This window comes from Tiliqua scincoides, chromosome 2 (genome assembly GCF_035046505.1).
Source record: "Tiliqua scincoides isolate rTilSci1 chromosome 2, rTilSci1.hap2, whole genome shotgun sequence".
Classification (NCBI taxonomy): domain Eukaryota; kingdom Metazoa; phylum Chordata; class Lepidosauria; order Squamata; family Scincidae; genus Tiliqua; species Tiliqua scincoides.
In genome coordinates, this window is record NC_089822.1 from 81,519,221 (window position 1) to 81,540,907 (window position 21,687).

The window sequence follows — 21,687 nt, forward strand, 5'->3', positions numbered from 1 at the left end:
CACCATTCCATTTCAGACAACTAAATTATTGAGATTAATATAATAACTAAAAGAGATAATATAAAATCATGCTTTAATATACCGCAGACACTCTCCCATAAGTCGATCCCACAGATAAGCCGAGGGCAGGTTTGGACCCAACAATTATGGAATTTTCTATAACCCTCAGATAAGTTGGGGGGGGTAAACTTAGGGGGGTGTCTGACTATAGTTTTGTCTGATTTTACCCAAGGCCAGATCCTGAAAAATAACGTACCACTAATTGTTACCCAAGAACTGTAGACTCTCATTTATTAAAAACATAACAAAAGATCATAAGATACATTTTTATTCTTTTTAAATTCTGGTCTTGACCACCTTTTTGTAAACATTACCAGAGTAAGTGCACTGTAAACAACATACCAGCAGAACAGTGGTTCTCAGCCTGGGATTCATGTACTCCCAGGGACACTCAACAGGACCTTTAGGGGTACTTGAAAAAGAATGGAATAATGGCAGAAAAAGGCAGGTTGTGCTCCAGAATGCCTTGCAAGTACCAGCAAGGCAGGAAGGGAGGTAGCTAGTTGGCTGTGAAAGCCCCACCAATAGCTAGTTTTTGGTCATCAATTCATGTATGAACCAGTGATTGAAAACCAGCACAGTCAAAAAGCTGAAACATAATACGGAAAGTGATCAATCACCCAGAATTTCTCAGCACACTTCTCAGCACACTTCTGGTGCAAAACTGCAAAGGCAGAGTCTTCTGTTCTTCAAACAGATGAAATAGGAGAGGGACTCTGATTGTATTCTGTTCTTATTAATATGTAAATTCAGGGGTCCCCAAACTTTTAGCTGCCAGCGCCACATCACTCAGTCTTGCTCTTATGGTGGTCCAGAGTGGATCAATTATAGAAAATAATAGATACATTTTGTACATAACTCTAAGAATTTCATAATATGAGAGAAATATTTGCAACAAAAGCAGCTGCAGGGAAGCTTGCTATCTCTGTTTCAGCAAGAGCAATCCAGTCTAGGAATTGCTTCATTCAGCAGGAGCAAGAATGTAATGGTGGTGGTGGGTGGGGACAAAAGAGGTGGGGGGGGCCTCACAATACTACTACATTACAACAATGCTGGGCTCAATGGTCTGGTCAAAATGTGTTCTTGAGCCAGTTGTGACCTGGATTTCTTGACTGGATTTCTAAGTACAGTATTTTTTTTTTCTTTTTAAAATTGTTCTTAGATTGAAATCTCACATATCCTTTGGACTTATTACATTCTAAATTGATTTACCAATAACTTAAACGTAATGTTTGGGTGGAATGTGTAAGTTTGTATGTTTAAACACCTTAAATTTTGCACTTCGCATGCCCAGGATTTCTTTTTGATTGCAAATAATTGAAATGTTTTACAAGATTCTTTTTTTCTTGTCTAAGTACTTTACGTTCTGTGCTTTGAGTGACTCTGTACAGTCCTGATATGTTTGTTTTTGATCATTTGTAGCTAACTTTGCAAAGCAATGCTATGCATTTCTACTCAGGAGTCAGTGAAAATTGAGTAATTTCCCACTTTAGTTGGATCTATAAAAATCTTCATTTAAAGGTGCTGATTGTTGAGCTGGTGTGTAAACTTGTGATTTTGTTTGCATTTGTTTAAGATTTAGTATAGGCTGTGTAATATTTTTTTTTCTGTTTTTGTATACACTATAATTTTTTTTTTATCCTAGGGCAAGTTTTTTACACACACACACACGGTTTACTCAGAAGCAAGCTCTGTTGATAGCAAAAGGCACCACTCCCAAGCAATCATTGCTCTGAATCTTAGAAACAGAAGAAGAGGGTAGAGCAAGGGCAAACTGCAGCGTCGTTGTCATTACTACGCATGCTCCTTTTCTTTGGCATGCCCAGTCCGGATAGCGAAGCCAAGCCGCCCTTTGGTTGCCAGTTTCTGGCTGAGACTGAGAGCGGCCTCTACTGAGCCTGCGCTCCTGCAGCGCGTTGCGTGGAATGTTGGGCTTGGCATGGATAGTCTCAGTGGAACGCAGGTGAGCGGTTGTTTAGGGTCTCGCGGAATCCTTAGAGTGCTCTATTAGAACGTTGGCAAGCGCTGCCTTCTAGGATGGGACTGGGGCAGGCGTCCAGCAAGGAGCATTGGAAAGTGAAACCTGACACTGACAGCAAGCCATGTAACTTTTTTTTTTTTTTATAGGACTAGGGATTGTTAAGTTATAGTTGTAGCCACTGGACTGTGAGAATGCAACAGTTTCTTTTAGAAAGGAACATATGTTTGAAAAAACTAAAGGAAGGCTGATCTGTGTGTGTTGCTTTGAGAGGGAGGTGTGTTCTGAAGAGTCATGACAAATTAAGAATACATGGTGGTTTGGGTAGACTTTCCTTGATGTAGAGTGAATTTGATTTAGGGCCCAATCCTAGCCAAATTTTCAACGCCGGTGCAGCTGCAATGCATCCCCTAGGCAAAAGAACAAATGTTCCCTTACTTTATGGAGGCCTCCATAACTACCCTCCCACCACAGGATGCAGCGCAAACCCCATTGGCACAGCTACACCAGGGCTGGAAAGTTGGATAGGATTTGGCTTTTAAATATCTACAAAATCAAGGAGCTTTACATGATCAGGAAAGCCGTGGTTTAAGCATGTACTGTACTTTAAATCCGGTTCCCCCCAGACATAATTACCTGTAATATAATTTTGAAAGTGTGTGCTTGCAAAATGAGCTCAAGGACAGTTAGAAGATATTGGTGTGCAGCTACCTCATGGGGCAGAGGGATGTGCCGAAGGACCCTGGTGGGCTTGTGTAAGAGTAGGCAGGCCTTGAAAACCTGATTCCAAGTTGCACATGCATCAGTAGTTGGAATCGGTTCCTTGAACAGGGCTTGGAAGCAAACTGGGAGCCAGCATAATTGTTTTAAAACTGATGGGATGCGTTTCGCATGCCCAGTGCCAGTTAGTAACTTGATGGCCATATTTTGTACTAACTGAAGTTTAAGATTGGCCCTGCAGTAGTCTAAATGGGATGATGTCAGGATGTGGATGACCCTGATGTGACTAGACATATCTCTATCTAGCAGCGGCTATAGTTGGTGAAGGGTGTTTTGTACTGCTGTTGACCCTTGGACTTCAAAAGATACAGACAGATCTAATAGCACCCCCAGATGATGGACGTGATCCTTTATGGGTAGTACCACCCATAACAGGCAACTCATCTTTTTTCAAATCAGACCCATCAGCTATCAACAGGATAACCATCTTGTCAAGCCTGTCAGTTTATTGACTCTGGATAGTCAGTCACAGTGACTAGAAATATGGAATCCATGCTGCAAGCTGTTTGCGCTTGCAAAAAATCATGTGCAACAGCAAAACTGGGTGCAAGCAAGCAGCTTTGTATGGTGAGAGGCACAATCTGTAAGGCAACATGATTTGTATGTCTTTTTGTATTTTGTCAGACAAAATGTGTACTGTTGATATGTGCTTCAGAAAACATAATTCTAATTGTTTGAAGTCTTCCAGGCCTATATGTAAAACATCTACTATACTGCTGAATATTATATTCTTTTTTTTAGGGAATTGCAATTTACTTATGTGTTTACTGCCTTCACTTACAAAGAGTTTGCCTATTACTGAATTGATTCACATAAGTAAATGTTCTCTGTTTTTATCATTGTAATAAGCGGAAGCCAGTTGTACGTTGTGTAGCTTCTTAGTCTGTTTCTGTGTATATAAAAGCAGAACTTACATTTACATATATGTAAAATACATATATGTGACTGTAAATACCATAGTCTTTCGAGACTGAAGGTTGCCAACATTAGACAGTAAATAAATCCTCTTCTATTTTACTCCAAATATATATTAATGTTCACAAATTGATCACTTCATCAACAAAAAATATACAAAAATGACATCATGTAGTTTTTCATACATGGTATATGAAAAACAACAAGGCTTAAGGCTCTGTGTAGTGCCAGGTTGGAGTCAGTACATTATCCAGGATAGCTGCACACTTGAATTGGAGTGTATAGATGGAAGATCCTGCTAGAGGGGGCTTAAACTTGTGTGTGTGTGTGTGTGTGTGTGTGTGTGTGTGAGAGAGAGAGAGAGAGAGAGAGAGAGAGAGAGAATAGGATCAGTGGTGGTATCAGGTTGCTGGAGGTCATGGGGCAAAACCTTGCACACTGCCTCTGTGGACCCAATCCTATCTAACTTTCCAGCACTGATGCAACCATGCCAATGGGCTGTGCTGCATCTTGTGATGGTGGGGGTAGTTACGAGGCCTCCTCAAGGTAAGGGAACATTTGTTCCTCCACCTTGGAGCTTCACTGTGGTTTCATTGATTCTGGAAAGTTGAATAGAATTGGGCTGTCAATGCAATTCTCACCTGATCATGCAGTGGACACTGCCACTGCCATTGGTACTATGAGAGTTCAGGGATCAAGCTATAGGTGGGCCTTCTGATGGGTATGGCCTCTCAGCCAGTGGCTGACCACTGACATCACCCCTGGGTGGGATGAGGGCATCTCATGAGGGCACTGACATCTCCCCTGGGTGGGATGAGGTCAACAACACAGAAAGGAATCTGTGTGAAATTGGGAGGAAAAAGGAAACCGTATGGTGTTTGGGAATAGGTAAAGAGCTATATTTTCCATCTGCCAAATTATTAGACATTGAATTACTGCTGCCTGTTGTGAATAGCTATTTACTTCTATTTGCACTACATACCTATGTGTTGTCATACTTCTCTCTGAAGCAGAAGCTGAATGAGTTTAAGTGAAAGTAGCAAACATGTCAGAAGAAATCAGAAAAAGATTTGATTTTCCTAACAGCCTTATACAGTGTCAGGTAAGTAACATGACATTACTTATTACTTAATTATAGTAAAACCCAAGAAAGAGTATTTGGTATCTCTTGCTAATGTATTTTAATTCTTATATATTTTTGCCTCAGTGGTAGAGCACATGCTTTGCATGCAAAAGTCCTGGGTTCAACCCTTTGTATGTTTAGGTATGGTTGGAAAAGTCTCCTGTCTAAATCCCAGAGAGCCACTGCCAATCAGTGTAAACAATCCTAAACTAGGCTGACCACCGGTCTGACTCGGAATAAGGAAACTTCCTGTATTTTCTAATTTGCTCTTTCTCCTAGGAGCTTAGAGCAGGATATGTAACAGTTTTCCAGTTTGTTTCCCATTCAAAAACCGAATGATCTCTGGGCCAAGAGATGCCTGCCTACTTTTCTTCAACCATTCTCTGGTTGAAGACACATTCATATGAGCTGATCAGGCTTTTCTGATGTTCAATTATATCTCCCGATGGTATGTACCTGCAGCCTTGCTGTGTGGAAAAACATGTTCCCAGGGAACTTAGATTTGAATCACATGTTATAAAGATCACTTTCCTGATTGTCAATTTGTGTAAATGCTTCTCCATTAATTTTTGTAGCTATAGTTGAGTTAAACAGAAACCTCTCTTTACCTCTCTAGGGTATCCAGAATGTGATGAGCACTGTGTTGGACACCTGATCCTCCCATTGTTGCATTCTCCTATGGGGTGTTCATAGTATACAAGCTCTCCCCCTGTACCATACTCTGCCCATCAAAATAACAGTAATTTTGCTATCAATAAATCAAAAACCTTCAAATATAAAAAGCGGAGTTTCTCAGTCTTGAATCAGAAGTGCACTAATTGCAGCTGAATGGAAAATGAGGCTTACAAATTTTGGTCCAGTGGGAGGGCTCAGTCCATCCTTCATGTTAGGTGCACAATAACAATAGAAAACATTTTTTAATGTCACCAGAATAGTTGGATATAAGACGCCCTCTTTTCCCAGCAAACTCACAATGGAGTGCTTTACTTTTTGTCACATCTATAACATTTTTTATCATAGATCTCCATTGGGCAGCCAGGGCTGGCTCAACTGTGCAAGCAACTCTCAAGTGGGACACCAGTATTTTGGTGTGTGCCTTTCCAGCATTGCGTGTGTTTATCACTGCACTCCAGGATCCCCAACAAAGAGGATGCTAGGGTGCAGGTCTTGGATTGTTTGCAGCCATGTGATCTTCTAAGTCATAGCACACCAGCATCGTCCATGGTATAGTCTGGGATCTAGAACCCACCTCTTGGATTTCATGGTTCAAGCTTGTAGGTCAGCAGAATGTCCTACTTGACCTGTCCCTGCAGGCAATGATAAGGAACTTAACCTCAGTTGCCTGCTGGTGATTTCTGTCTCCTTCACAGACTGTGGGCCACCTTGTTGCTGCAGTGCTGAAAGAGAACGTTACATCTAACAAGATCAGCCAGTCCACTAACCAGGTTTGTGGTTTTGCTTTCATTCTTTCATGGTCACATCACCTTGGAAGGTTATATTACGCTATTGCAACACCACTGTGATATTACTTGTGTGGTATTATTCCTAATAATAATATTATGCTGTTTGAGTGGCAAGAATATGCTTTTGTGTGACCCTGGGAACGTTAAATCTTTCTGGCTTCAGTGTAATTCTTTGGAAGGGGGGAGTGAAATTGTATATTTAATAGTATCAGTTTGCAAAACAGAGATTTTTTTGTGTGTGGGTGATTACCTGTTTCTGACTGGACTTGTTTCTCCTCTGGGTTTCATTTCAGACTCCAGCATTGAACTTGCTCTGGGAAAAGTGCAGCAGTGACAATGTGGTTGTCCGAACGGCATGCTGTGAGGCGCTGGTGACGCTTGTTGCACAGGATCGTGCAGAGTTCAATTATGTCCTTAACAGTGCTCTCAACCTGATTCCTTCTGCAAGGTAATCATCGTTTATCTCATTCACACCTTGCCCCACTTAAAAAATGTTTTGGATGTATTTCATCTTAGCTCTCTCTGACAGCTATGTTGCATTCATAGTGATCTTGTGTTTATTCTTCAGAGCAGGAGGCTTGTGAAAGTCTAAATTATGGCAAGAGAGCCCAATCCTATCCCCTGTCAACCTATAGCAGGGGTCTCCAAACCCAGCCCGGGGGCCAGATGCGGCCTGCAGCAAGCCTCTATTCGGCTTGCGGCCAGCCCCTTATCCCCTGAAAGAGGACTGAACACTCGACTGAACATGACCAGAGCTGTGCTCTGATTGCATTTGGAGGGTGTTCTGAGGGCCGGAGAGGCTGAGTGAATGAGCCCACTCATTCATTTATTCATTCATCTAAACTCCATCTCTACTTTATTTATTTAAATTTTATATTTACATTTTTTTCCGGCCCTCAGTACTGTGCCAGATATTTCATGTGGCCCTCTGGCCAAAATGTTTGGAGACCCCTGACCTATAGCATGGAGCATGTACTGCATGCTGGTGGTAACCAGGTGGCCCTGGAAAGATAAGTAAAAATCTTTTTTATTTGTCTCCCTGTAGGCCACCTGGCCTCAATGGGTCTCCTCAAACCTATGCTAGCTGTTGAGCTGGAGTAACTCCAAGGAGACTTAGGGGGTGGTTTGGGGTGGGGAAAGGGAGATAGGTTCACAGCATGCATAGTTATCCCTGAGATCCTCCCCTGACTGAGCCTGATCTCCTCCTCTAAAGCGCACAAGTACACTGTACAGCTGGGACTTGACCACATGGCTGCCAGATATATGCTCAACCCTCCAACCACTGAAACACGCATAAGCTCTCAGTTTTGTTTTTGTTAAATAATTTTTGACAGGTTTGGAACTTGAAAGGTTTGTTTCCTAGGGAAGACCTCAGGCCTAGGTGGGGATGGCTGAGAGCCTTTATACTGCTTGCCTTGGCTGTCTGGATTAATTTGTGAACTCTTTGTGTTATATCCTAAGGGCACAATCCTAACCCCTTATGTCACTGCTTTCTAGCACTGGCATAGTGGTGCCAATAGGACGTGTGCTGCATCCTGCAGTTGGGTATCACTCATGGAGGCCTCCTCAAAGTAAGGAAATGTTTGTTCCCTTACCTCAGAGCTGCATTGCCCTTCTGTCACTGCTAGAAAGCAGTAACATAAGGGGTTAGGATTGTGCCCTAAGTCTGCAATCCTGTATGCACTCATGTGGGAGTAAATTCCATTGAACACAGTGGGGCTTTCTTCTGAGTAGACATGCATAGCCTTGTGCTGAAAGTCTAGTTAGTTATGATTAACTTCCTTAGTCTAGGCTAGTTAGATTTAAGATACAGCTCTTTGTTTACAAGATGAAGCTAGGGGCCGCATTAGATGAGCTTGTGAACGCCTGCTACATAATGCATGTGGGAACTTAATCTTTTTGTAGGGAGGGAACTTTTTGTGTATGTGTATCTGTATATTTTAAATCCTCAAACTTTACAGCTGTAAGAAGAAAAGCTGTCAAGTCCTTTTTGGTCTTCTTGATTTTTCTTAAAAGCAAAGCTGAACACTTTAGGAAAATTGACTTTAGATGTAATGAAACAGAATGACCAGTACCTTTTAATGCATGTAATATAGTTCTTGGCCTAGGCCCAAAGAGTTGACTACTGAAGATAAATAGGTGCCTTTACACCCTGCATCTCTTCTTGTGTTCTTAAATGGGAATGTGCGTCGTGGGGGTGGAGAGGGCAGGAGAGGAGGAATCAATTAAAATAAATAGGTAAAGGATAAAAGGAAGAACAGTTGTGGTGAAGCCTTAAGCTTAATTGGCTACAGGTTTCCTGCTCTTTGCTTTGAGAACACTAGTTTGTTTTCTTGCTTGGGGCGAGTAATTTGGTGTTCCACCTGTGCTGTATTATAGGGTCATGGTAGTGACCCAAGAGTTGGAGTTTCCAGGATATGTACCACTCAAAACATACTTTTTGTCCCTTCTAATTTTAACAAAATTATATTTTAGTCTGAATTTCTTATACCTTACATAAGTTGGTTCCCAAAAAGAAAAGGGAACCTCAACCCTGCCCCCCCCCAAACCCCATAAACTTGCAGGGAACTTTGCGACACCAGTCTTTTTGAGAAGTCAATAATTGAACTTAAAAGGGGAAAAAACCACAAGGCACTTCATCCAACACCAACTGATAATTCAAATTGAATTATACTAAGCCTATTCTGTGGAAGTGCATGCCTTATAATGTACTTAACTGACTGGGGTTAATACAAAGACAACAGATTTGTAAATGCCTGAGGTGGTTAAATAGACTTCCATAGGACACCACAGCCATACACTATGGAAAACAGCACTTTCTCAATAAGAAGTGAAATAATGGTGGACAACTAACCCCAAAGATAACTTTTCTACAATTACTAGTGATTGGTATCTTAGCTAGGGATCCATCTAGTCCTTTCTTGAAACTAGTGGTTTTCAACTTATGAAGAGCTGAGATGTATCTCAAATTCCAACTCACATCATGGAACCTATCTTTAAGAGTCCAGTGAGTGAGCAGGGTGCAGTGAGCATCTGTGACATGCTTTTTTTCAGCCTTTTGGTTGTCAGCATGAGCAACCATTCTATCGTCCTGTCCCTTCTTTTTTTTCAGGTTGGTTGTAAGGAGATTGGACAGAGATTAGCATGGCAACAGTATGTACTCTGCCTTTCAAAACTGAAGGAGAAAAAGAAGTGAGGCGAAGCAGAGTAGAGGAAGTTCCATGGCAGGGAGAGGAGAGCAGATGGAGGGCGGTCAGAAACTGGGAGGGACCACTGAAGATTGTAGGTCTTGTCTCCAGCAAAACATACCTAATCTAAGAATGCTAGTTTTGACTACCATTTGAACTGTGCTAACATGAGCCTCAGTGTCAAACAACAGCGGCAGCACTGCTTTGATCCACATGAGGTTGGGTTGGGACTAGCTTCTGGTCTAAAAAGTACAAGGTGATGGAGATGGTGGGTATTGTTACCCTGTTTATTGTATGTTTTCAGTGTGCCTTTGTGGCAACTAGGCCCAAGATGCTTATTCTGTACCCTGTAGATCAGTGGTTCTCAAACCTTTAGCATTGGGACCCACTTTTTAGAATCAGAATCTTTCAGGACCCTCTGGAAGTGATGTCATGACCAGATGTGACATAATCACGCAGAAAATCTTTAACAAACCTAGACTGCAATCCTACTCACACTTACCCAGGAGTAAGTCCCATTTACGAGGGACTCGTACTATCATTGTTCAAAGCATATGCAGAGTAGCCTGATAAAAGTACAGGTCTGTTACATTTCCCCAGATGCAGTCACATACCATGGTAGCATCAGGTCTGATATATGAGAAATAAAATACTGAAATGAATGGGGACCCACCTGAAATTTGCTCGCGGCCCATCTAGTAGGTCGTGACCTACAGTTTGAGAAACACTGCTGTAGATAGTTTAGGCACAGCAAGCCTTTGTCTAGATCAGCCATTCTCAGCGGAAGCCATATGGTACCCTGCAGTACCCTGGCATGTTTGAAGACTGAAAACTGAAGATAAAAATAAACTATTATCTGCTTGTGTTGTATCCTTGTTTGGTGGGGAAGGGGGAGGGTTGGGACCTGAGAAGAGCTCCTAGGGGCAGCCAAAATAGCAAATTAGGTTATGTTCTGGAATGCTCCTTCATACAAAACAAATCATTAGCGTAGTAATAAGAAATGTTCAGGTTTCTTGGCCATGGTCTATGAAGATTTTTATTTCCTAACATTTTTATTTCCTTACTATAACACTAATAGTAAGAACATAAGAACATAAGAACAGCCCCACTGGATCAGGCCATAGGCCCATCTAGTCCAGCTTCCTGTATCTCACAGCGGCCCACCAAATGCCCTAGGGAGCACACCAGATAATAAGAGACCTCATCCTGGTGCCCTCCCTTGCATCTGGCATTCTGACATAACCCATTTCTAAAATCAGGAGGTTGCGCATACACATCATGGCTTGTACCCCGTAATGGATTTTTCTTCCAGAAACTTGTCCAATCCCCTTTTAAAGGTGTCCAGGCTAGACGCCATTATCACATCCTGTGGCAAGGAGTTCCACAGACCAACCACACGCTGAGTAAAGAAATATTTTCTCTTGTCTGTTCTAACTCTCCCAACACTCAGTTTTAGTGGATGTCCCCTGATTCTGGTGTTATGTGAGAGTGTAAAGAGCATCTCTCTATCCACTCTGTCCATCCCCTGCATAATTTTGTATGTCTCAATCATGTCCCCCCTCAGGCGCCTCTTTTCTAGGCTGAAGAGGCCCAAACGCCGTAGCCTTTCCTCATAAGGAAGGTGCCCCAGCCCAGTAATCATCTTAGTCGTTCTCTTTTGCACCTTTTCCATTTCCACTATGTCTTTTTTGAGATGTGGCGACCAGAACTGGACACAATACTCCAGGTGTGGCCTTACCATAGATTTGTATAACGGCATTATAATATTAGCCGTTTTGTTCTCAATACCTTTCCTAATGATCCCAAGCATAGAATTGGCCTTCTTCACTGCCGCCGCACATTGGGTTGACACTTTCATCGACCTGTCCACCACCACCCCAAGATCTCTCTCCTGATCTGTCACAGACAGCTCAGAACCCATCAGCCTATATCTAAAGTTTTGATTTTTTGCCCCAATGTGCATGACTTTACACTTACTGACATTGAAGCGCATTTGCTATTTTGCTGCCCATTCTGCCAGTCTGGAGAGATCCTTCTGGAGCTCCTCACAATCACTTCTGGTCTTCACCACTTGGAAAAGTTTGGTGTCATCTGCAAACTTAGCCACCTCACTGCTCACCGGCCATGAAAGCCTAAGGCGTAATCCTAACCAGCTTTCTAGTGCTGACATAGCTGTGCCAATGTGGCATGCACTGCATCCTGCAGTGGGGAGGCAGTCAAGGGGGCCCCCTCAAGGTAAGGGCATGTTTGTTACCTTACTTTGGGGCTGCATTGTGACTGGAAAATTGGTTAGGAAAGTGCTGGAAAGTTGGTTAGGATTGCGCCCTTAGATTATATGTTAAAACAAATCACGTTATTTGAGGCTACACCTGTAGTGTGAAGTGGTTTAGCTCAGACATTGATTTACTATCTAAGTAAGAATTTTGTCTGAGAGTGCACCATTGATGCACAGAGATCCAAGAGAGGTACAGATGTTCCCATGTTGGGAAATTAGTGTAAAACCATTCCTTGCTGACAGGAAGATTGAGATTTGCTGAACTTGATGGAACTTAAAATACCCAGCCCTACACTGGTACATGTGTGAAGTTATCTTGTATGCATGTTTGAAGAAGAGTAGAGAAAAATCTCCTGATGACACTGTCTTTTTTTAAAAATAGGAACGTCCATGGTTTGATAAAAATAGTTGTGAAACTACTACAGATGCAGGCTGTGATGGTGAAGAAATCTGGAGAAGAAATATGCGACTTGTATGCAATCAGGTAAGCTTTACATGTGTAAATACCGAGTGACATTTGGAATTATGGTAACATACACTGCATGTGTACCTACAGAGATTTTAAGAAAGAGCTGTCATGTCAGATGCTGATGCTCTGAATCAATTAGAAGAAAAAAAAGCTGCACTTTAGTCTGTGTTCTTATGGCCTTACAAAAACCTGCAGTAGCGGTTCCCAAACTCCCGGAGAGTAAGAGTTTGTGGGAGAGGGGCAAAGGCAGCGACACGATTGCCAGAATTGCGCTGCTGCTGGGGATGAAAGGGTTTTTTTGTTAACCTGCTGGGGCAGTACTGACCTCCCTTGGGGCACGGGGAGCCTGTGGATGCCTCTGCAGGGCCCCCCAAGCCTCACATTGTCTAAAACTAGCTATCATTTCCGGTTTGTGGTTGTGAAACCGGAAGTGGGTCTCGATAGCTATTTTTAAATATTCCGAGGCTTGGGGAGCCCTGTGGAGGCATCCTTGCACCCCTTGGAAGGCAGGTGCTGCCACTACTGACTATAAGAAAGCCCCTTTGTCCCTGGCAGCAGCACAATCCTAACAATCCTGCCGCTGCCTTCACCCCTCCCCTGCAAAGACTTACAGAGGTTCTCAGATTTCCGCAGAGCTTGGGAACCACTGGTCTATACTATACAATCCTAGACTCTGTAGGATTGCAGCCTAAAGAGTACAATCTTTTGGCCCAGTCCTGTTGACCTACTGCACCTCTGGAATGTGCGTCCCAGCAGTGCAGTGCGCTTTGTGGCGGCTGCAAAACATGGCCTGCCATTCTGCATGACTGGGCTGTCACTGCAAATGGTGAGTGGTGGTACCCAGGCAACAGCCAGTGGAATCACTGGCACCCGTGAGGCAGTGGTGGGCCATAGGTGGGGAGGGGAAGTAGCCAGGGGTGGGGAGGAGGCAGGAGGGAATAGATCTAGTGGCAGTGGCACACTTCTGCACCTCACTCCCCCTTTTCTGTCCTTGAACATACGCCACCCAAATAGGTGGCATGTGTTTGAGGAGACCCATTGGCGATAGGTCAGCCTACCAGAAGGTAAGTGCAAAATATTTTCATTTACCTTCTGCAGACTCCCCCCCCCCAGTAGAATGCAGCATACACCCTTTTGCACAGCTGCATTGGCGACAGTGGCAGGGGATAGGATTGGATTGTTTAATTTGTAAAGTCCTTCATTCAAAAAATTTGTACTGAAGGACTCCATTTTTCTCTGTCTCATCTCCATGCACAATATGGGAATGTTAATGCTGATCACTTTAGGATATCCAAGTTCTGTACAAACTTTCCACTGTTGTTGTTGTTGATGAAAGTATTCATCAAATATGTAGCTGTGTTGACATTTGGAAGCATGTTTCTCCTACCCAATACATTCAGCTGATTTCACCTCCCCCCCCCCCGCCCCCTTGGCTTGTCACCAAATTGTGGAATTGAAATTCCAGGCAGGAAGAAAAATGCTTTAAAAATGCATATGTGAGGTAGTAAAGTGCTGCGCTGTGTTATGGAGAGAATCGGGGTCACAGCTGTATGCATGAAAATGCACGGTGACCGCTGACATTGTTTCCTCATACACGAAAAGCAATCTGGCTGTCTCTGAATTTATGATGTAAATGAAATTGTAGCTTTCCTATAGTCAAGAGATGTAAGGGGGTTGGGGGGGTGACCTAAAGGCTTCAGATAATTCAGTTTTTGTTGGCTCCTTTGGTTGGAGCTTTCTTTGTTTCATCAGGGACTGTTGCAACACTGACTCCTGATGCACAAATATGAATCAATCAATCAATCCTGTAGACTGGCCTTGTGCACATTTATTTCAATGAGTTTTCTAATTGGTTGACAGCTCTGGAATTAATGGCCCATGGAAATCTTTGCTCAATCACATCACTTTTTGGTACATGATATTGACTCTGTTCACACAGCATACAGCAGAAGATGGTGTCTCTCTCTCCGCCATGTGGTCCAGTGTATTGGGGCCACTTCCTCCTTTTGAAGCAGAAGTATCCAGATGTTCAGCTACCTGGTATACATCACTCCATGTTGGTCTTCTGTACAAAATCTTTAAATGACCCACCATAACTCCAAAAATTTTCACAGTAGTGGCGGGTGGGGCTGGAGAGGGAAGAGTTCCGTGGTGGCAGGCCACAGCAGGTGTAGGACTGATTATGGTTCCTCTGTCATCGGTGCTCTTGATGTGAGCAACCCAGCCCAGTATTGCTTTATCTAGTAGGGGGGAAAAATTTATGGTGGTGGGGGTAGATGAGGTGGGAGGGGGCCCCATACATAATTATTATGCCACTGGACTAAGTGGGCTGATCAAAAGCCATTGGTGGGCTGAATATGTCTCATGGGTCTTTGCTTGGGAGGCTTTAATGTTGGACAGGTACTCTTATGTTCAAAGATATGTGGCAAACATGGATCCGGGTGCCTTGACTTTGTACTTTGAGGTGCTTGTTTAGTTATGGTGTGTTTTCACAAGTCTGATTACACTTTAAATATTCCAATAATAATGCTTATGGCTACCAACTGCCCCCAGAGACTTACCTTCAGAGACCCACGAGGAGGAGCCTGGAATCAGAAAAATGGCAGCTTTATTTTGGGGGTATATACAGAATCATATTTTTAAGAGGACACCCCCAAAAATCTCCTCAAAGGCAAAATAGGGGCAGTGATGTTGCATGGGCAGGGCAAACAGAAAATGGGTATTAGACCTGATAAATAGGGACAAAGTGGGGTATATGTGCTTCCCTTCATGGTAGATATCTGCAGATGAATAGGTGCTGGAGTGGAAGCAATTGGCAGAGGAAGCAATCTTAAAATAATTGCTCTGCAGCTCTCTTCTTGTGTGTACTGTATTGATAGCTCTCAGATACAGTTACAGAGAACCTTTCTGTATGCCCTTAACCCTAGATTATGGATCAAATTGCTTGTTGGCCACACGTGTGGGAGCAGTGGCGTAGCTAAGGAATCTGGCACCTGGGGGTGCAAAACAGTTTTACACCCCCTGCCATACGACAAAATCTGGATGTAATTGCAGAGATGTGATAATGTCACCACCAATTTCTTCTGGATTAAGGTGAACATGGAGTGGTTGCACCTTTTTTTTTACCTTTTTTTCTGAAAAAGGGGGGGGGGAGCGATAAAACCACAGGTCACTCAATAAATCAGTAACTAATAAAAAACCAGTGGCCAGCTTGATGACACTCACACAATTGAAAAGGAGTTCTAGTATTATCATTAAGAATATTTATGTACCACTTTTCAGCAAAAAGTGTTCAAAGTTGTTTACAGACAAGATCAAATGACTAAATGGCTCCCTGTCCCAAAAGAGCTCGCAATCTAAAAAGATGACACCTGTCTTTTAAAAAAAGAAGAATCCCAGTAAACAGCCACTAGAAAAGACACTGCTTAGGTGAAGAGGGTCAGTTATTTTTCCCCTGCTAAATATAAGAGGAGCACCACTTGAAAAAGTTCCTGTTTACCTAGTCAGCAGTGGTAACTGTATTATGATACACAGATGCATAGCTGGTCAGTGTACAGCCCCGGAGTACACTGGTCACTTCACTGCCCCTCCAACTCTGCCCCTTTCAACCCAGAAGTAACTGTGATGTTGACACTGCAGTTACTTCTGGGATGCTGCGGAGGTGGTGGGCAGGTCCTCCTACTGTCTGCCTCTTGGCACCGTTGTTGGGAGAGAGGCTGAGCAGCTTTGCTTCCAGCAAGCAGGTCAAGAATGACTACTGCAGAGGCAACGGGCAGGTCCTCCTACCGCCTGCTGTCGCTGCAGTGATTCTTGTCATAGTTACTGGAAAAGAGGCTGACCAGCTTCGCTTCTAGCAAGTGCGCTGGGAATGCCCCCTCCAGGAGACACAGAGTGCCATCTGGTACCATGTGGTAGTGGTACCACTGAGCCTGCCTCAGGTACATCGCTGTGTGTGAGTGTTTAAGTTAAATAGCAGCTTGGGAGGGGGAAAGCAGGGCTGGGAGTGTGGCCCACATTTTCCTTATGCCATATCCCTAACAAAAATGTTACCTTTACACTGCTAGTTGGTGCAAATGGACTCTTCTGGTCTTATCGCAGTTTTGAGAAGAGGGCTTGTTTTCATCAGGATTGTGGCATAAGTAGAAGGTTAAACACCACCTCCCCACGTGCCATGGTCCAGTTCGTTCCCCTGTAATATTATTTCATATTTTTTTAAAAAAATGTCACACATGCAGAGCCAAACTATGCATTTCATGTAATGTATAGTTGGACATTCCATGTGTGGATGAAATAAGCAGGAAAGCAGTTGCTCTAAGACAGCCACACGTATTAATTTAATTGCAGTGCTGCAATAATTACTGTGAATGCAGTAATTGCAATAAAGCACTCTGGTATGGCTAAGTGAACAATGGAAATAATAATTATGATGATGGGCCCTCTTTGACTGGCACCTCTATTTTGTTCTAATACATTTACCTGAATGGTGAAGTTGAGGTCCTTATTCTCAGCTGCACTGAATTAAACACCTTTGGGAACTAACCATGTGGGGGGAGGGGGAAGTTGCTTTTGCTTTGGAAACCACAGAGTATTATCAGAGCAGGATATTAAAATCTTGTGAAGCCCTGCAGCTACGTTGTGTCGACTGAATGGCAGTGGCCTTTGAGTTCATGAGGTCATTCATACGCAATCGTGGTGTATTTCCCCCAACAGAAGGATTAATATTTGTGGTTTGCTTGCCTGTTTGGTCTCTCCAGACAGTCTCCTAAAGAAAACAAAGGACATCTAGTTATAGATTAAAAAAAATAAAAAGAAACCATCCTTCCATCAACTGGGGTAACCCATCAGCCCTTTCATTTGGCTAATGGTGACATTTATGGCTCTTTAAGTAAAATGAAATGCATTCACTTACCCAGTGTCCTAATAAGGTCACAGGGAATATTAAAGCACTAATACAAAGTGTTTCAAATTAGATTTCAAATGTACATTAGTTTATTTTGAAGGAATAGTCTATTACTATCTGTATTGCCTCTCATTGTGGAGAATATGGGATGTCATTGTCTTTCAGTCCAGAGATAGCTAAAACCTGTTGAGGTCCCACTTAGATTGTTCTCTTAGGCTGCAATCCTGTACACACTTGCTGGGAGTAAGCCCTGTCTACTACTAGCACAGGATTGTGCTAGTAGTATCTCTAGAGTCTGAATGCAAGATTGTACTCCTTAAAAGTAGGAACAATTCAGGGACAAGGATCCCTTTAGTTATTTTATTTTCTCTGTAAACTACTTTGTGAATTTCTTAGTTGAAAAACAGTATATAAATATTTTTAATAATTTTAATAATACAGCAGTATTGGGAGCTCTCAATGTACACAGGGAATGTGCGCAAATATTAAAAACACATAAATTACAATTTCCCATAGGAACCAGTGTACTGTAACTGGTATACGTTAGGGCAGCGAATGTCCACCTTTTTCATCTCATAGTACACCGACAAAGTAGTAAAACTTTCAGGGCACGCCAGCGGTTTTTTAGATTTTTTAGATTGTGAGCCCTTTTGGGACAGGGAGCCATTAGTTATTTGATTTTTTTCTCTGTAAACCGCTTTGTGAACTTTTAGTTGAAAAGCGGTATATAAATACTGTTAATAATAATAATAATAATAATAATTTTTTGACAATCGCAAGGCACAACACATGGTCAGTGCCCAAGATGTCATAAAGGGAGGTTACTGGGAGTTAATGGCTACTGATGTCAGTGGTTGAGGAAAAAGTGATGAAAACAAAGATGCCAGCAAGGAAACAGAGAAAGCAGGAAGTGACATATGAATGCATTTTCCTTTTCTCTCTTTTACCTTCTGCCTTTAGGGAAGACCCCTCTCCCCCCCCCCCCAAGCTGCCAGGATCTAATGGGTTTGCTTGTTAGCAACTGATTAGCAGCTAATTGACTGTGTTATTTCAAAAACTGCCAGCATAAATTAGACTTCCAGAATTCACTTGCAAACTGCACTATATCCAAAATGTGGAAATTAAGACCATGTTAATCAAGAACTGCCTGCACTGTATATCTAAATTAGAATGGAACTATAATGGTTTCATTTTTCAAGAAAGCAAATCTGCCTGCAGGCCGAAGTGCTTGATTTCCACAGTCCCTGCTTACTAGGTACAATCTCTCTTTTCTGATAGCTGTCCCTGGCAAAATGCTATTACTGTTTTTTTGCCTTTTGGAGATCTGCTAGAGGTGCACTGGCCTCTTCCCCAGAGTCTCTAGAAGTTCAATAACCCGGTTATTGAACTTCTAGAGACTCTGGAGATGAAGCCAGTGCACCTCTAGCGTGAACCCAAGCACATCATCAGCATTTTATTTTGAATCTAGCAGGCATGCTTCATACTGCTTACTGCTTCCCACAACTGCCTGCCTAGATTGTGAACATTTACTAATGAAAAATTTACCCAATTTCTAACTTATTCCAGCATGCTTGACTTTTCGCTATAGAAGGTGCTACCAAATCTATTATTGGATTAAGCATTCTGAACTTCCATGTCATAAGCACATAAGAGTCTTGCTGGATCAGGCCAGGAGCCCAAGTAGTCCAGCTTCCTGTATCTCACAGTGGCCCACCAGTTGCCTCTGGGTGCACACAAGGCAACAAGATACCTGTATCCCAGTGCCACTCCCTTGCAGCTGACACTCAGAGATAGGCTACCTCTAAAACTCACATGCGGTCATCAGTTTAACAGTGTGCCTCAGAAACAAATGCAGAGCAGGCTATTGGTTTACAACAGTAAATGTGTACATTGTACGCCTCAGTTTTCAGCATTGTGCGATTGGGAAGAATAGGACTGGCCCATCCGTGAAGCCAACTGAAATGGTTGTCGGGCAGCCCAATCCTGAGCTGCCCAGGGTGCCCAGCTTCGGTGGCACCAAAAACAGCTGCCACTACATCCTCTGCACCCCAGGTTACTGCAGACGGCACTTTTGTCCCCTTCTCCAGGGTAAGGGAAGCAGCTCCGCCATGGGGCTACTCACGTTACTGCTGACCAAAAGGTCGGCGGTAAGGTAACGGCGTTCGTGTAGGGCGCAGAGCCCCACACGAACGCCTTGGATCTGATAGAGCGGAGCTTCACTGGACCTGCCTCCCTCCCCCTGGCACGCCTCCCACCCGCCCTCTCCCCGCCTCCGCGTCACTCCCCAGATTGGAAAAGGAACAGACAGAGAGGAAGAGGAAATGAGGGGAGGGGATTGGAGTGCTGAGCTAGTACATTGGAGAGTGGGAGCAGCAGGCACATCATCCGGTAAGGAGGGGGCGGCATTTGCCTTGTCGCTTCATGTGTCAGGAGGTCTTTGGGCCTGCCCTGGGGGGAAGGGAAGATGTGGGAGCTTAGGCACTGATCTTTGTGAGGATAAGGGCATTAATGAGTACACAAGAGTGTCACTGTATTCGTCTCTGAAATGGTGGATGGTTTGAACTTCTTAAAAATGAGACTTAGTTCAATTCTTGTGAAATCTTGACTTGTTTCCCATGTGTTTTCAGCCACGTGAAATGAAGAGGTGTGGCAGGAAGGGAATAGGAGAAAGCACATGACAAAGATATGCAGCAACAGTTATTATTAAGATACATTTATCAGCATCTGTGGTTTGGCTGCTTGGCCTTGCTTAGGGGCTGCCTCTTTAAATTAGGAAATTTAGTTTGCACACCTTATTTGTACAGCTTAGTATTTTATTCTGTGTTTTGATGAAATACGTACTAGAAACTTTAATTGCTTCAAGTTGTATTTGAAGGTTATTGAGTGTCGCTTGCTCCAAACCAGGTTGCATTCTTTGTATTTATTTATTGTTTCCAGGAAGTCTCCTCATCCCTTGATCACCATACTTGAGAACAGACCGGACTGCTGGCCAGTTCTCCTACAGCAGATGACAGCCTTTTTCCAGCACTGCCCAGAAAGGTAGACACACTGATTAGCCTATATGTCCATGAGATGGGGATGAGAGTGAGGTGGCCTATACACCAGCAACATGCAGTCCCTGAGCCATTTTGTGTGGGGCCTGAAGGTTCTTATTTGAATTCAAGCTTAAAACAATTCAAAGCAGTGGTGTTTCTGCCCTCAAAGGAGTGGTGTTTCAGAGGTATATGGCATTTTCCAGCATATCAAAAAAGATGTTAAGATAACAAAGTATAAATTCTTTGTTTTTTAACTCTTTAATGCCACTGTACTACATCAGAATATGTGTGGGATATTGCTTTTTGGAATTGCTCCCTCATATAAATCTCCCTGTATGTAGAAATCAACAGTGTTGGGGGTGGGGGAGACTAGACATCTCCTCCTTGCTCCTTTTATCTGGTGTGCTCCCTGGGGCATTTGGTGGGCTGCTGTGAGATACAGGAAGCTGGACTAGATGGGCCTATGGCCTGATCCAGCGGGGCTGTTCTTATGTTCCTATGTTCTTATGCTATAGAAATCTTCCACTGGATTTGTAGCTTAGTTTTCTCTCCTATACTCAAACTCTCCTGTAAAGCAGAGCTTCCCGTGCTGGATGCAGTCCGTGCACTGGCCAAGCTGCTCGGCCAAGCTGCTCAGGGTGAGTGCAGAGGATTGTGGAGTAAAAGCTCTGCTCCACTTGGTGAGGGCTACATGGGATGAGGTTTGGGCCCTTCCTGCCCTCCCTGACTGGCTTTATGGCAATTTTTAGGTTTTCTTTTTTTTTTAGCCAGTGTGACCCAGAAGTGTCAATGACATCATTGTGTTGCGCATTATTGACACTTCTGGGTTCTGTGACAGTCGGCAGTATGAACAGGGCATCACAGGCCTGGTAAGTTTGGGAAGCTCTACTGTAAAGGGAGACTTTGATGTTCAGACGTTTTAAAGTTATTTCCCCACTTCCTCATAAGGTGAATCAGTTGTGTGGATTGTACAAGGTGCTCTTCTGCATGATTCAGTTACCTCTAAGTGTATCAGTGAGGATTTTTAAAGTGTTGACATGGTTTTGTTGTTGCAGAATTCAGAATGGTGTATGGTGTATGGTGTATGGAGTATGGTGGGATAAGTGTGTGTTACCAGTGATAAACTGGCTGCATATGAAAAGGTTAGATACATACAACTAGTATAGATTTATTAATTGCACATCTCAGCATAGTGCTGCATTTCTGACATATGCTTGACAAGTTGTCTGGTTGGGCAGCCATGTTGATTAATGGGTCTATGCTAGTTGCATGCAACTACCCCTTTCATTTGATGCCAGTTTATCACATGATAACATGTTGAGACCCTGCAGTGAGTTTTATACTTTGAAGCATTGCATAGGAAGGCGAATGTAGGTGAAAGGACACTCAGCATGCAGTAAAAGGTTTTGCCACTCCTTTAGTAACAAGGGTGGTCATGCTTTTTTCCCTCTCCTTTTGGTTGCTCCCCTTTTGGTTCAGTGCCATAGATTTACATACAATG

General features: G+C 43.1%; 1 protein-coding gene across 2 annotated transcripts in view; it reads left to right on the forward strand.

Annotated features, from left to right (window-relative positions):
• Positions 1-1,941: 1,941 nt before the first annotated feature.
• The window catches only part of FOCAD (focadhesin), a 148,784-nt gene continuing 129,038 nt past the window's right edge, over positions 1,942-21,687 (forward strand). The window contains exons 1-6 of one of the 2 annotated variants that reach the window (XM_066613797.1): positions 1,942-2,023; positions 4,744-4,835; positions 6,227-6,301; positions 6,613-6,767; positions 12,165-12,266; positions 20,089-20,190. In XM_066613797.1, the coding sequence (XP_066469894.1) occupies positions 4,779-4,835; positions 6,227-6,301; positions 6,613-6,767; positions 12,165-12,266; positions 20,089-20,190 (491 nt within the window). In that variant the 5' untranslated portion in view covers positions 1,942-2,023; positions 4,744-4,778. The remainder of the gene's footprint in view (positions 2,024-4,743; positions 4,836-6,226; positions 6,302-6,612; positions 6,768-12,164; positions 12,267-20,088; positions 20,191-21,687) is intronic. The other variant, XM_066613796.1, reaches the window with a different exon arrangement.